This window comes from Lissotriton vulgaris, chromosome 2_1 (assembly GCF_964263255.1).
Source record: "Lissotriton vulgaris chromosome 2_1, aLisVul1.2, whole genome shotgun sequence".
In the NCBI taxonomy this organism is placed as follows: Eukaryota; Metazoa; Chordata; class Amphibia; order Caudata; family Salamandridae; genus Lissotriton; species Lissotriton vulgaris.
This window is the reverse complement of record NC_141687.1, coordinates 546,397,733-546,414,383: the sequence shown is the minus strand read 5'-3', so window position 1 is coordinate 546,414,383 and position 16,651 is coordinate 546,397,733. Positions and strand designations below refer to the sequence as shown.

General features: G+C 41.6%; 1 protein-coding gene across 8 annotated transcripts in view; it reads right to left on the bottom strand.

Annotated features, from left to right (window-relative positions):
* ADARB1 (adenosine deaminase RNA specific B1) overlaps nucleotides 1-16,651 on the bottom strand; it is a 947,690-nt gene that overhangs the window by 177,281 nt on the left and 753,758 nt on the right. For all 8 annotated transcript variants that reach the window (XM_086955520.1, XM_086955521.1, XM_086955524.1 and 5 more), the window contains one exon: nucleotides 377-491. In XM_086955520.1, the coding sequence (XP_086811646.1) occupies nucleotides 377-491 (115 nt within the window). The remainder of the gene's footprint in view (nucleotides 1-376; nucleotides 492-16,651) is intronic.

The following is a 16,651-nucleotide window of genomic DNA, read 5'->3' as shown; positions in this document are numbered from 1 at the left end:
CAGGTACATCTAACTTTCTCACATTCGTTTTTCCATTTATTTCCTCATTACGGAACACAGCAACAATAGCTGTAATTCACACTCCACCCAACTCCGAATGCACTTATACTGCGTTCCATCGGAAGGTATTTGACAGGTTGTCCGTACTCACTAGTGTCAGTAATAAGTCAATATGCAGCTAACTGAGCAATAGACAACCTGAAGCACAAAAATCAAGAGCACTGAATATAACTTCACCAAACAAGGCAGATATACATCTGCAAGTCAGACTAAAGGAGGTGCACAGCCATCTGTGCATCCAAGACCAACTGCTGCTCTTGAAACTGGCCAACTTGATAGACATCTTAGAAGTATTTCAATGAACGAGTAACTTTACCTGTCGTCATGACAATCCCAGCCAGCACCTTTCTACGAGCATGAGGCGAGGTGAAATTATCAGTCAGATCACTGAATTTATCTACCACGAGGCGTGCAACGGCATCAGCTAGGACCTGTGAAATCGCACAATACAGACAGATTAGAAACAATGAGGCTTGTACTGTTTACACCACAAAACTCAAGCTGAATGTCATGTTTTATTCGGATAGAGGTTTATCACTGCACCAATTCAAGTAAATACAGAAATATTAAACCACAAATGAATTGCCACTGCTCAAGATGGTTAGGACATAATAAAAAGTGCAAAGATGCCAACTGGGATAAATAAGCAGACATTTGAATCAGTAAAGCATAGTTTACTAATATGTAACTGACAAAAGTCAAACTTCCTGAGCCGAGAAAAGGAACCAGACAAATTCTCTCACAAAACATGATCCATTATTTATATTGCAACACTCTGTGCTTTACAGAGTGCTAGACCCTAGGATATTTAGTCAATGTTACTACTGAATATGGTTCAAGCATGCGCCCTCTTCTTCACTTTAATACCACCAATTTTTCAACAGAGATCATGTTCACTCCATTACACCTGTGAAAAATGGCAAAAACGGACTTCCTTGGTGAACTTATGGTCACTTGAGCGCATAGCAATGGTGTCAGAGAATGGTGGTCATGGTGGGAGTTGTTTACATTAAAACAAAAGGAAAATCGCACATAGATCCACTTTTACTACTATGTCTAAATTGAGGGTCCTGAACTGGCGAATATGCAGCAGTTAAGTTAATACCGCGTGCCAGGCTATCATGAAAACGTGCAGTCCGTTTTGCAGGATTCGAGATAGCTCATCACCTTTTTTGTTGCGACATCAGTTTAAATCAAATTCAGTTGCTACAGTCATTGCTGACCAAAAGAAGATGCAAACATACTGATTAGAAATTAATTCTGCTGCTTCCCCAAATATCAAAACATGTGTAGTTTGATTGACTTGTGCTGCTCCTTTATTACATTCTCTTTTCTTTCACACCAACGTAAAATGTAGGTAGATTTACAATATATTTATTCAGAGCGATATTAATTTCGTAATTTAAATTAAATGTTTAAAAAATATATTTTATTATTTTCTCATGACATCTAGTTTTTCTTACATATGGCTCACAATCCAAGTCAAACCAATGTTCCCAATAAAGCGTTATTCCAAGCTGGACAGGCCATTGTGTAGTTAGTGGCATTTGATCGGTGATGACTGCAGCCTACAGGCTAATAATTTAGATTAATGAAGAAATGGAGCTTGCCAAAACAGCAGGGATCCCCTTTTTTGTACACTCCTCGACAACCAATTAAACTATAAGATGAGTAAATTGCATCTTCAATTAAAGTGCAAAGCCGTCATAAAAAGGGTACCTGTCTTTGCTTCAAATTCCATCTGACTCTTCCTTTAAAGCAGAGGCATTCAAACTTTTCCAGGTTGAGCCCCCCAGCTGAATTCCCCCAGATGTTGGGCCCCCCCACCACCCGACCGAAACCTCGGGAATCCGGCACACCACATGATCGACTGCAACGCGCACACCACGGGCCATATCCGGCAAACAATGCTCAACACAACAAGAGTGCCTAGCAAACTGCAGGCCTGTGAGTGGGTGTGGCGAAACGACAGAGGCGTACCACACGAATCACTGACAGAATTTCGACTTCAAAAATATCGACCTACAAGAATATCGAGTCAACAATATCGAGGGCAAAAATATCGACATCCTATCTACAACATGGTAAGTACAAAAATATCGAAAAAAAAATATCGATGTTAAAAATATCGATGTTAAATATATCGTTTTTTTTTTAATATATAAATGTAAAATTAAGTCTATAAGACTAATAAATAAAAAACATATTTAAAAGTATCTAATAATATTTAAAAGTAATAAATAAAACATATATTAAGAATACATTAATTAAATATATACAGTAAATATGTAATATATATACATTGAACAATAAGTATTAATAATTATTTTACGAATTTATAAATTAATTAAATATATTGTAATTTACTAACACATTTACAAACATAAAAAAGTAACAAATAAAATGTAAGTAATATAAAAAATAAAATAAATATTTGATATATTAACAATTAATTAAATAAAACGTTGCATAGCGTAAGGGTAAAAATTTCTATTCCTACTCCAGAGAGTACAACAGTAGGGAAAACTGACCCTGAACTCAAAAAACACCCCTTTACCCAAGAACTGAAACTGACCCTGAACCCTAAAAATACCCCTTTACCCAAAAACTGAAAACTGACCCTGAACTCAAAAAATACCCCTTTACCCAAGAACTGAAAACTGACCCTGAACCCAAAAAATACCCCCTTACCCAAAAAGTGAAAACTGACCCTGAACCCTAAAAATACCCATTTACCCACGAACTGAAAACTGACACTGAACCAAAAAATACCCCCATACCCAAAAACTGAAAACTGACCCTGAACCCTAAAAATACCCCTTTACCCAAGAACTGAAAACTGACCCTAAACCCAAAAAATACCCCTTTACCCACGAACTGAAAACTGATACTGAACCCAAAAATACCCCCTTACCCATAAACTGAAAACTGACCATGAACCCTAAAAATACCCCTTTACCCATAAACTGAAAACTGACCCTGAACCCTAAAAATACCCCTTTACCCAAGAACTGAAAACTGACCCTGAACCCAAAAAATACCCCTTTACCCACGAACTGAAAACTGACACTGAACCAAAAAATACCCCCTTACCCATAAACTGAAAACTGACCCTGAACCCTAAAAATACCCCTTTACCCATAAACTGAAAACTGACCCTGAACCCTAAAAATACCCCTTTACCCAAGAACTGAAAACTGACCCTGAACCCAAAAAAATACCCCTTTACCCACGAACTGAAAACTGACACTGAACCAAAAAATACCCCTTTACCCAAGAACTGAAAACTGACCCTGAACCCAAAAAAATACCCCTTTACCCATAAACTGAAAACTGACCCTGAACACTAAAAATACCCCTTTACCCATAAACAGAAAACTGACCCTGAAACCAAAAAATACCCCTTTACCCAAGAACTGAAAACTGACCCTGAACCAAAAAATACCCCCTTACCCAAAAACTGAAAACTGACCCTAAACACTAAAAATACTCCTTTACCCAAAATTAATGATTATTATTTAATTAGCAATTAATTAATAATGAACAATAACATATAAAGTAAATATATTATCACATTAGCTGTAATTATTATAATTTAATAATTAATATTTTTTCCCCAATTAATTAATTAACAGTAATTAAAAATTATATACCAATAAATAACTCTAATTAATGTAACGTATTAATATTATTTAATTACCAATTAATTAATAATGTTAAATATGTACAAAATAATAATTAATTAACAATAATTATTTTCCAATAAATTAAATATAAATTTATAAAAACATATATTAATTAATTAATTATTATTAATATACTCCCCACCCCATTCCCCTATAAACCCACATCCCGCTACAGAAAATATATATCAATTAATCAATTAATTTTTTTCCCAATTAATCAATATTAATTAGCAATTAATTATAATTATTAATTAATCCTACTAATTATTAATCAACTTACCATAATTAAATTACTTCCCACCCTATTCCCCTATAAACCCACAACCCGCTACAGAACACATATATCAATTAATAAATTAATTAAAATTATTTTCCTATTATTTTCACATAATTACCAATTAATTATAATTTATTAATAAATCCTACTAATTACAAAACAATTTACCATAATTAAATTACTTCCCAACCTATTCCCCTATAAACCCACAACCCGCTCCGGTACAAAAATATAAAAGTTACTTATAAAATTATTTATTATTAAATAAAATTTATACACATATAATAGTAATTATTTTAAATAGTTAAATTAAACATATAACACATACATAATAAAAAACTATACAATAATACAAATATCGATATTAGTGTCATCGAAATTAGTAACATCGATATATATGCTATCGATATTACTTACTTCGATATTACTTACATCGATATTAAGTATTTCGATATTACTTACCTTGGGTCGATATTCTGTCCTACGATATTCTTGCCTTCGATATTATGCACCTTCGATATTTCAGACTCGATATTATGGTAGGTCGATATTTACAACTCGATATTTTGACTGTGTACCGTACCACACAGCTCAAAACACAATCCTCCAAGGCAAAGGAAATCATCACAACCCTCCCCATCCATCATGTACACCTTGTCATCCACTAACTCCCCCACCATTCATTCCTTCCCTCCATCTGTGCCCCATCCACATCCATCCCTCCATCCATCATCTCACCCATCCATCCATCATCCATCCATCCCTTCACCCAATCCATACCCTCACCAATCCATCCACTCTTCCACCCATCCATCCAACCACTCACCCCTTCACCCAAGCTATCCTCCCACTCATCCATCCACTCCTCCATTCATTCATCCATCCACTCCTCCATTCATCCACTCTTCCACCCATCCACTCACTCACTCATCCATCCAACCACCCACCCTCTCACCCATCCAGCCATCCCCCCACCCACTCATCCATCCACCCAGTCACTCATCCGTCCACCCACTCAACCCCCCACTCATCCATCCACCCATCCATCCATCACTCCCGCTCTCCACCCTCCCCCCACTCATGCATGCACTCTCTGACCAATCCATCTCCATGCTCCTCTCCTCACCCATCTATGCACACACCTGCCCATCCACTCTGCCAATCATTCATCCATGTCCTCACCCATCCATCCATCCATCCATCCTCCCCCTCTCTCTCCATTCCCCCCTCACCCAGCCACCCATCCCTCCATCCACCCTTCACCCATCCACCCACTCATCCATCCTCTCATCCACTCGTGAATCCATCCATTGACCTCTCACCCACCCCTTCACTCCTCCATCCATCCCCCCCGTCCATCCACCCTCCTCAATCACCCATCCATCCCCACATCCACCCCTTCACTCATCCATCCATCCATTCACCCCTTCACCCATCAATACATCCATCCATCACCTCTCTCATCCATCCACCGACTCGTCCACCATCCACCCCCCCCATCGATCCATCCACCATTTCACTGATCCATCCACCATTTCACTGATCCATCCATCCCTCCACCCATCCATCTACCCTTCCAACCATACACACATCCATCCACTCCCATCCATCCCTCCACTCATGCATCCATCCTCTCTCCCACCATCCATCCACCCCTTCACCTATCCATCCATCCCCTCACTCATCCATTCACCCCCCCACCCATACATCCACCATGTCACCCACACATCCACCATTCCACCCATCACTCCACCCATACATCCACCACTCCACACATCTATTCACCCACATGGCAACATAACGGACGTCTGGTGGCCGGCTCCACCCGACATCCCTCGCTCTCCCTCTAGCTGCCTCTGTCTCCCTCACTCTCCTTATGTCTCCCTCGCTATGCCTCCCTCGCTCTCCCTCTGTCTCCCTCGCTCTCCCTCTCTCTCCCTCTGTCTCCCTCGCTCTCTCTCACTCTGTCTCCCTCGCTCTCCCTCACTCTGCCTCCCTCGCTCTCCCTCTGTCTGCCTGTCTCCCTCCCTCGCTCTCCCTCTGTCTCCCTCGCTCTCCCTCAGTCTCCCTCGCTCTCCCTCTGTCTCCCTCGCTCTCCCTCTGTCTCCCTCGCTCTCCCTCTGTCTCCCTCGCTCTCTCTCACTCTGTCTCCCTCGCTCTCCCTCACTCTGCCTCCCTCGCTCTCCCTCTGTCTGCCTGTCTCCCTCCCTCGCTCTCCCTCTGTCTGCCTGTCTCCCTCCCTCGCTCTCCCTCGCGCTGCCTCCCTCGCTCTCGCTCTGTCAGCCTCTGTCTCCCTCCCTCGCTCCTCCTCTGTCTGCCTGTCTCCCTCCCTCGCTCTACCTCTGTCTGTCTCTGTCTCCTTCCTCCCTTCCTCTCCCTCTTCATCTCACCATGCCTGTGTGTGCCCGGGCTGACACAGCTTCTGGGCACACACACACACTCAGCCAGGCAGCCGCACCCGAGCACTTCACACCTCTTTAAGAGACCATTCGCATGCTAATGAGCTTTGTTCAGCTCTTAGGCCCCTGCAGCCCCACTCTGACGGAAATCGCCCGCCCTCACAGAGAGTCTCTACATCGCGCTGCACAAAGGGAAGATCGGAGTGGAGCATGCGCCCCCCCCCCTGGGATGGTGCCGGCCCCCCCAGGGGGGCGCGCCCCACAGTTTGAAGAACCCTGCTTTAAAGCCTTCGATTTCTTTTTAGACTGCCAAGAATTGAGCTGTACCCAGTTATTGTTCAAATGAACAAATGAGTTACCTTCGGTGGCGCCCGTTCTGATGGATACTTTATCTAATTGCAAATTCCTCATCTTGTGGCTATTCCCCAGGAGTCAGACTAAATATGGAAGCTTTAAAGCAGCACACTCCTGTGTGTCGGTAGGTGGCATCGTGCGTCTCCGAGCCTATGTTGTTCTGCTCCAGAAGTGACAAGCGGAGCCGTATATAAGCACCACCCATTCGCACTGATGCCAGTTGCTTTCTAAGGCTGTCTGCAACCTCAGACGCAGGACCTATCATGTATTTGAATACCCAGTGAGTAGATTTCCAAATTAGGACCTTTTTAGATGGAGAGACTCCAGTTCACAGACGAGGGAGGCGGGAGTGTTGGTGAGAAATCTGCAGTTTGAGTCTCCACCAGAAAGATTTGCCGAAGGTAAGTAATTGTTCTTATGAAAGATACTTTTAACCGCATATTCCTCACTTTGGAAATGCTTACCATAGCAGTACCTCCCTCATGAGAAGGATGTAAAGTTGCTCATTTGGAAAGGAAGGGGCCCCTGTATAATTGGATAAAACCCTCACAGGGAAATTACTTATTTGGAAAAAAGGTTTGCACCGGGTTCAGTGCACAATCAAAACACGTAAGGCCGTCATATATTTGGACCACAACAAACAAATATATTCAATATACACATGTATATATCGAAAAAATATTTTATCTTTTTATTATTTTACTTCATTTGTTACTTCATCAACGATATAATTGATCAACAACCATACATACATACATAAATAATTATCAAGGGACATATACATTCAGACAAGATAATTGATTAATACATGAGAATCATAAAAAACATTAACCAACCACCAGAGAAAGTTCATTAATACATATATCTTCTGATGAGCTTTTAATATGTCCCCCCCCTACGAAAAGGAGAAAAAACAGGTGCAGGGAGAAAAGAACCTGGAACAAAATACCCCTAAAGAATTAAATTGACCCGTCACACATGTAAATTAACATCTGTGTATAATCTTGAAAGCACTGGTTACAGATGTAAAAGACCACCGCTTTTCGACAGAAGCCTTCCTCAGGACATATACTTCATACCAGTGGTTTAACTAAAATATAAAAAAGACATTTATGACAATATATTTGTGGTCCAAAGATAGTGGTGCTATATACATAAAATTCAGATATGTCGCCTGAACTGACGATCAAAAATCCTTGATAAAACATTATGAGATCTGCATACCTGACATGAAATCAAAGTTCTCAGACACATTCCAAGTGTATCCATATATTCATACTTACACAGAAAGAAATACTAGATAGAGTCATTCATCTACATTTCCTCCTTAGCTAGAATCCAGTATCTGCATGTAGTAAATCAATTCAAGTCTGAACTAATATTGAACTGAGTTTCTAATTTTTCATGACCTGACATCCACTTTACATCAGGGCCATAACACAATAGGTTTTGATCCAAGCCTGTCACTTCTTTTATTTGGGAAGGGCAAAACCATTTAATAGAGCGCTAGTATTTCTATGGTTCACTTACAGGAATTCAGTAGGGCTACTAATAACAGTATAGATAAATGTAGCTGTTAAATGATCACCCTCCTATATATCTATTTCTAAGTGACCTGTATTTTGTGTCGGGTTAATTAAGTATACGGAGATTACAAATACATACCTGTACAAATTTATTTCTAAGTGTATATGGAGCCGGATTGCGAACCCAAAAGAGAGAACGGTAGATGCTTCGGTAATTCGTCTAATTATAATTATAGCCTGAGGCAAACATAAATATACAAATTATTACTTTAAGTGTACTGTATTGCAAATGCCAAGTCACCCATCACCATTATGACTATAGATTCGCTAACCTTCTTAGGATGCATGAGATGTGCCGCTTATTCTCCGTATAGATGATAAAATAAGGTTATAAATAGACTCGATCAGTATCAGCGTCTGTATTCCGCATATTATTTCATATTAGTCCCACTCTGCACGATCTAAAAGGAGGAAGGGACAAGAAAACCCATTACGGGACAAGGTGTATGAAAGATATGATCTAAAAGAGGGTTCCATAGACTGCAACTATACTGAATCCCACAGCCAATAACCTATGTTCTTACCTAAGAGAAAATCTCTCCATGTGATCAGGATTGTTATCAAAAAAGTATTCACGACGACTGCCACACTAGTTGCTTGCGTGTATTTCAAGGCTACAGCTAGTTAATCGATCTAACAGGTATTAGGAACAAAAAAAGATAACAGGATAACCTAACTGAGTGTAAAATAGAGAGAATGATAAAAACTCAAAGTTATGTTTACCGGTTCTATACATGTTTAGACAAAAGCCCCATTCTTACCTCTAACGGTTTTATTTCATACCAAAAACCTCAGCGGGGATTCCTTCCAACCAGGACGTCACATGACTTATCAGGACCGCAATGCGATAACGATCTAGCAAGTACAAAACATAACACTCAGGACGATATCCAGATTACAATAGCAGAAGCAGACGAATTAGAGGCTAACTCTGAAATTAACTATAACAGCTAGTGGGGAACCTAGGGCTCCGGTCTTACCTCTATAAATTCAATTCATGTGTCAAATTTGCAGAACCACACTTCGGTATGATAACCTTTTCCACAAAGACGCATTATTCAACCAGTGCGTTTTAAGTAGTGTGATGCAGCGGCGTGCTCCACCCATATTTACGTCTTGCCGAGCTTTACTTTGTCTAGCCCCTCGTAAACTCTATGGTGTATTGGGCTAGTATATGTCCCAGTCTCCGATACGTCTATATTAAGAGCTCACCTCATCTCTAGATGTTGATAGGGTTGGCCAAGGGTGACGTCACAAGCAGTGCCATCGGCCAATCCTTGCTTACCATTCCTAAAATCGGCGCCATGATGGTATAGGCAGCCTGTACATCGTGACACAACGACTTAGTTCAACCATAGAAGGGAATCCTCCATATTTAAACGGACCAACAATACTTTAACATAATGTGTACGTACCGCAATAGGATCTAATAGGTCACGTGACTATCCCATTTTGTGTCATATGCCAATTCCATTAAAGTACAATACAGGGGATCCAAATGGCACAACACCTTTCACTAAACCGCATAGAGATATATATGTTACTGTTATGAATCAGGCTACTACTCATATATGTCCTCAAATCACATAAATCAATGTGTAAACCAGAAAGATAAGCTCAATCGCTATTATGGGAAGATATTTACGATTCACTTAATTGCCTATTCCCACGGTATTTCAGAATTCAGACCCGTAACGGAGGTTCCCAAGACAAAAGTCCAATAAACCTCTCTTAATTTCCTGATGGTTTCAGAAGACTTACCTACTTTTGGGTTAATTCTCTCCAGTATATACCACTGTATATCTAAAGGCATATGGCTTTTCTCCAGATAATGGCTAACCATGGGGGCGGATATCTTTTTAGTTCTAATAGCCGATCTATGCTCCATGAGTCTCACATTAAGGGATCTGCCAGTTTCACTAACATACCCTGACCCACAGGGGCACAGGAGTAGGTATATCAAATTTGTCTTACAGTTATTCAAATTTGTCGGTGTGATTGTATGCCCATTAAATTCTAAAGAGGGCCCCTCTATTGCAGAGCTGCAGGATTTACAACTAGTACATTTATATGTGCCTGTAACTGTACTTGTGCCCATAATACTCAAGGATTGGCCGATGGCGATGCTTGTGACGTCACCCTTGGCCAACCCTATCAACATCTAGAGATGAGGCGAGCTCTTGGTATAGACGAATCAGAGACCGGGACATATACTAGCCCAATACACCATAGACTTTACGAGGGGCTAGACAAAGTAAAGCTCGGCAAGACGTAAACATGGGTGGAGCACGCCGCTGCATCACACTATTTAAAACGCGCCGGTTGAGTAATGCGTCTTTGTGGAAAAGGTTAACGTACCGAAGTGAGGTTCTGCCGATTTTACACATGAATTGAATTTATAGCGGTAAGACCGGGGTCCTAGGTTCCCCACTAGCTGTTATAGTTAACCTCTAATTCGTCTGCTTCTGCGATTGTAATCTAATATCATTCTGAGTGTTATATTTTGTACTTGCTAGATCGTTATCGCATTGCGGTCCTGATAAGTCACGTGACTTCCTGGTTGGAAGGAATCCCCGCGGAGGTTTTTGGTATGAAATAAAACCGTTCGAGGTAAGAATGGGGCTTTTTTCTAAACATGTGTAGACCCGGTAAACATAACTGAGTTTTTATCATTCTCTCTATTTTACACTCAGTTAGGTTATCCTGTTATCTTTTTTTGTTCCTAATACCCGTTAGATCGATTAACGAGCTGTAGACTCAAAATTCAAGCAACTAACTAGTGTGGCAGTCGTTGTGAATACTTTTTTGATAACCATCCTGATCACATGGAGAGATTTACCCTTAAGTAAGAACATAGGTTTTTGGCTGTGGGATTCAGTATAGTTTTAGTCTATGGAACCCTCTTTTGGATCATATCTTTCATACACCTTGTCCCGTTATGGGTTTTCTTGTCCCTTCCTCCTTTTAGATCGTGCAGAGGGGGAGTAATATGAAATAATATGCGAAATACAGACGCTGATACTGATCGAGTCTATTTATAACCTTGTTATATCATCTATACGGAGAATAAGCGGCAAATCTCATGTATCCTAAGAAAAGTTAGCGAATCTATAGTCATAATGGTGATAGGTGACGTGGCATTTGCAATACAGTACACTAAAAGTAATAATTTGTATATTTATGTTTGCCTCAGGCTATAATTATAATTTGACGAATTACCGAAGCATCTACCGTGCTCTCTTTTTGGTACGCAATCCGGCTCCATATACACTTAGATATAAATTTGAATAGGTATGTATTTGTAATCTCCGTATACTTAATTAACCCGACACAAAATACAGGTGACTTAGAAATAGATATATAAGAGGGTGATCATTTAACAGCAACATTTAACTATACTGTTATTAGTACCCCTACTGAATTCCTGTAGGTGAACCATAGAAATACTGGCGCTCTATTAAAGGGTTGTGCCCTACCCAAATAAAAGAAGTGACAGGCTTGGATCAAAACCTATTGTTTTATGGCCCTGATGTAAAGTGGATGTCAGGTCATGAAAAATTAGAAACTCAGTTCAACGTTAGTTGAGACTTGAAGTGATTTACTACATGCAGATCCTGGATACTAGCTAAGGAGGAAATGTAGATGAATGACTTTCTTGTATTTCGTTCTGTGTAAGTATGAATATATGGATACACTTGGAAGGTGTCTGTGAGAACTTTGATTTCATGTCAGGTATGCAGATCTCATAATGTTTTATCAAGGATTTTTGATCGTCAGTTCAGGCGACATATCTGAATTTTATGTATATAGCACAACTATCTTTGGACCACAAATATACTGTCCTATATGTCTTTTTTATATTTTAGTTAAACCACTGGTATGAAGTATATGCCCTGAGGAAGACTTCTGCCGAAACGCGTTAGTCTTTTACAACTGTAACCAGTACTTTAAAGATTATACACAGATGTTCATTTACATGTGTGACGGGTCAACTTAATTCTTTAGGGGTATTTTGTTCCAGGTTCTTGTCTCCCTGCACCAGTCTTTTCTCCTTTTCGTAGGGTGGGGACATATTAAAGGCTCATCGGAAGATATATGTATTAATGAACTTTCTCTGGTGGTTGGTTAATATGTTTTTTATGATTCTCATGTATTAATGAATTATCTTGTCTGAATGTATATGTCCCTTGATAAATATTTATGTATGTATGTATGGTTTTTGATCAATTATATTGTTGATGAAGTAACAAATGAAGTAAAATAATAAAAAGATAAAATATTTTTTCTATATATATGTGTATATTGAATATATTTGTGTATTGTGGTCCAAATATATGAGTGCCTTACGTGTTTGGATTGTGCACTGAAACCGGTGCAAACCTTTTTTCCAAATATGTAAACTTGCTCAAACCAAAACGGTCTGCAGGACTGAGTAGGCATAATGCCCCTCTTGACAGGCCTGTCAAGGCAGCAGTGTCTTGTAAGCATATAACCCATCACCCACATGGCTGCTAGAGAAATATTCAAGACAAATTCTCTGCATGCTAGCGGAGGGGTGGCAACCTTCGCTCTGGGAGAAATTAGATCACAAACCCTCTGGAGCCTGCTTCTTCATACATAGAACAATTCACCAGGAGATGGTCTGCTTTGCCCTTGCCCTTCTTTGCCTCAGAGAAATCCACAAAAAGCTGATCATCCACCAGATGTTTTTTGGTGCAATCAATAAAAAAAGTTTAGTACCCTCATTGGGTACAAACAATTTAGATTAAGAATGTTGTGACGGTGATAGCCTGCCCAACATGAATGTAAGTGACCACTTTCAAGAGAATGGAAACTCAGGGGGGAGGCGCAGTGGCAGGAAGGCATTCAGGAGTCCCAAGCTTCAATGTCGATGGATTTTCCAAGGCTGTGCTCTCTCAGATATGCCGTCCAACACACAATAGTGCATACCGCCTCTCCTCCTACACAAGACCAGACATCTCCGATGATCTGGCCATGGCCACTAGCGCACGGATCGGCAAGACCTCAGTTGGAGGAAGATCATTCTACAACCTCGCTGCAAAGACCTGGAACTCCCTACCTCTGCATATCAGGCAATCACCTTCAGTGCCTCAATTCAGGAAGGACCTAAAGACTTAGCGCTTCGTATATACCGCAGAATACCCTGCGCGCGTCCTGACACACTTGCGGGAGATTAGTCACTGATGTGAGGTCAAGTTTATGCCAGAGATGAGACCTTTGATCTACACCTCTCCTAGATTGTTTCCCAAACCAAGAAGTAATGTATTCGTCACTACTGGCAACTCTGGGTGGGGTATGGAGAAGGGTTTGCCACCGACACAACTGTGGTCCAGCAGCTACCACCACAGATCCTTTCCAGTTTCCTCCAAAACATGGATACAATCCAACAGATTCCCCTGGCTCTGTGCACATTGGGACTTGATGTCCCACTGTATAGCTTGCATATGCCATCTGGTATGTTTGACCAGTGCAGTGCAAAAGGCCAACAATTCCAAAACTCTCAACAATCCGCAACGATATTCAGAGGATGAGACATCAGGATCATAGCCTGAATGTCCTGTATTTTCTGCTCTGGGGAAAGGCGTGAAACTATATTGTATCCAGAGAAGCTCTGATTAATGGGAGCACCTGCAAAGCAGTCAAGTGTGACTTAAGAACATTAATAGTGAACTCCAATAATGTATGGAGTTTTGCTGTCTTCTAGAGGTGGTTGATGACTATCTGGGGCAAGTAGTCTCCATTCATCAGCAAGTCATTCTAGACCTCCATAGGAATTCTGCGACCAACATCATTTTTGTCAACACCCAAGGGGCACTAGTGACCCCAAAAAGGAGCGTTGCAAACTGAAAATGCTCCTGACCCACTGTGACCCCCAGGTAGTACCTGTAGGCCTTGAGTAGTTGGAAATAGGAGTCCTGCAGGTCCAACACTTGCATTCAGTCTCCAGGATTTCAGGTAGACAAGAGCTGGTTTAGAATGAGCATTTTGGATTTTCCCTTCAGCAGGAAGTCGAGAGGGCGATGATCTCAAATAGTATGAAGATCCCCGTCCTTCTTTAGCACATGGAAGTAGCATGAGTAACACCCAGTTCCTAAAAAAAAAAAAAACAATCCAGCGCACTCAAGAAGAATCACAATAACAATGTTATTAAGTAAATTCAAATTTAGCAACAAAAGAAAGTCTTGTCCAGCGACGTTATCATTGGAGGTTCTTTTGTCTCTCCTTTTATTAGAACAGCAGATAGGGCAATATATAAACAGCCAGCCGACACGTGTTCCTACATTCTTTGGCCGTAACCCTCTCTAAAAGGCCTACACTTTCTGCTGCAATGAGGTAATATGAATTTTTATGGTCAATTGTGTCCCCTATCGTAGACCCCAACGGCTCCATGTACGTGCTTCAAGTACATATATGTTCCCTCCACTTCCAGCTATGAAGACGCAAATACATTTGCGTCCAACGTTAACATGTCCTCTTTCAGATCCACCATGAATGGGTCGAATATTCGGTTCTTAAGTGTGCCTTGCCAACGTCTTTATATGGTGCACTTTTCATGTTTTACTAGCTCTGGCGAGTTAGGCCCCGATTCCTGCCATCGAGCCCTTTCTGCCTTCTGTTTCTGAAAACTACAGTCTACTGCTTCCTGACCTCTGCCTTACTCCCTGTGTGGCGAGCGGTGCCTGGCTCGGCCTGCTTGCCTGCCAAGACTGTATTCAGCCTTCAAGTTATCTGCTCCGCTCCTCGAAAATACATTCCTGTCTAGTAGTTTAGGAAAACATCCTTCCCAGCTGCAGAGCAAAGGGCCCGGCCTCACTGTCTCCATGCAAGTAATTCATAGCCCCCGTTACCATGGTAGGCCCATGGCCCCTCGCATCTCATGTAGACACGTAGTCGCGTATGCACGCACTAGCAGTCAGTATAGAATAGCCTCTGCCCAAGAGACCTTTCCTTCTAGATAATACAGTTCGTCAAACACAAGATATTAGATATGATTTGGGATTAGGTTGTTCTGACACCCCAGACTTCTGTCTCCTCATGTAGGGCTAAATGTCAAGTCCCCTTCACCCTCCAGTTCCACGTCAATTACACGTCATGCTGCTGCGCGCGCATCTCTGCCATGTATTTCTGCTGACTCTGCGGGATTCTTCTATGGATCCACCCACCTGTGATACGTTTCGTGTGACGTTGTCTAGCACACACCTCCGTGTACGCCCTCATGCACGCCTTCTATTACGTACATGTGTTCTTATCTCGTTTCTCTCAGCTGTTACGCCTTCTGCATCTATCACTACTGTAATGCATTGACTATATATATGATGTTCTGTTAATAAAGTATTGTACATGTCCATATCCATTCCCTTCCTGAACCCTTGTGGTGATGGAAAATGATACCTGGTTCGAACCAATTCCTTTTTAAGGAATAAAACCTTCATAAAACTCAGATGCCACGGACTCTGCCTCTTATTTTTGACTGAGTTATTCTTATTGAACTTCACCGCATAAATTAAGTATAGGTAATTTAAATTTACCACATAATTGGCGCCCGAACAGGGACCCATCCCCCACCTTACGCGCCGGCGGTGCGTTGCAGGCCCGGTCCCCTGCCACAGCCGGACGGACAACTACGCGTACCCGCAGGATTTCCTGTATCTCCCTCAGGCCAACGGAGGTGACTGAGGCTGCGATCGACACCCAGACGAGGCGGTGAGGAGTGCGGAGGATCCCGACCAGAGCCTAGCTGAGAGAGCAAAGTCCGAGGTATTCAGAGGCCCACCAGTTCCACCAGTTCCGAAGTTCCGAAGGTCCGAAGTGCCTACGTCACGAGTCGAGTCGAGTCCAGTCCGGTCCAGTCCAGTGTCGAGTTTCCGAGGCCTTCCGTTTCCGTGCTTCCCGGTGAGTACCGTTGCTGGGGACGCATCTAGACGGGTGCATTAATTTGTGCCCGGTCAAGACGGGTTTGGGTACACAGACCCGGTCTGCACTGTTTAGCGGTGTATCTGTACTGTTTAGCAGTATATCGAGTATGCAGGTAGCTAGTTTTATTCTGGTCATTGTTGTTCGTTTTCACAATGTTTAAATGTGTTTTAATGTCGTGGTATGAGTGATTGTTCGATCTACATTATCGTGTATATTGTATTAGTTGTGTCCAAGTCCAAGTAAGTATCAAGTACCAAGTGGCACGGCTGAAACATGCCGCTGTTTTCTAAACTAAGACAGATAGGAACTAGAAAAGGGATACTAGAGGAAGCTGTTCCCATTCCACCCAGG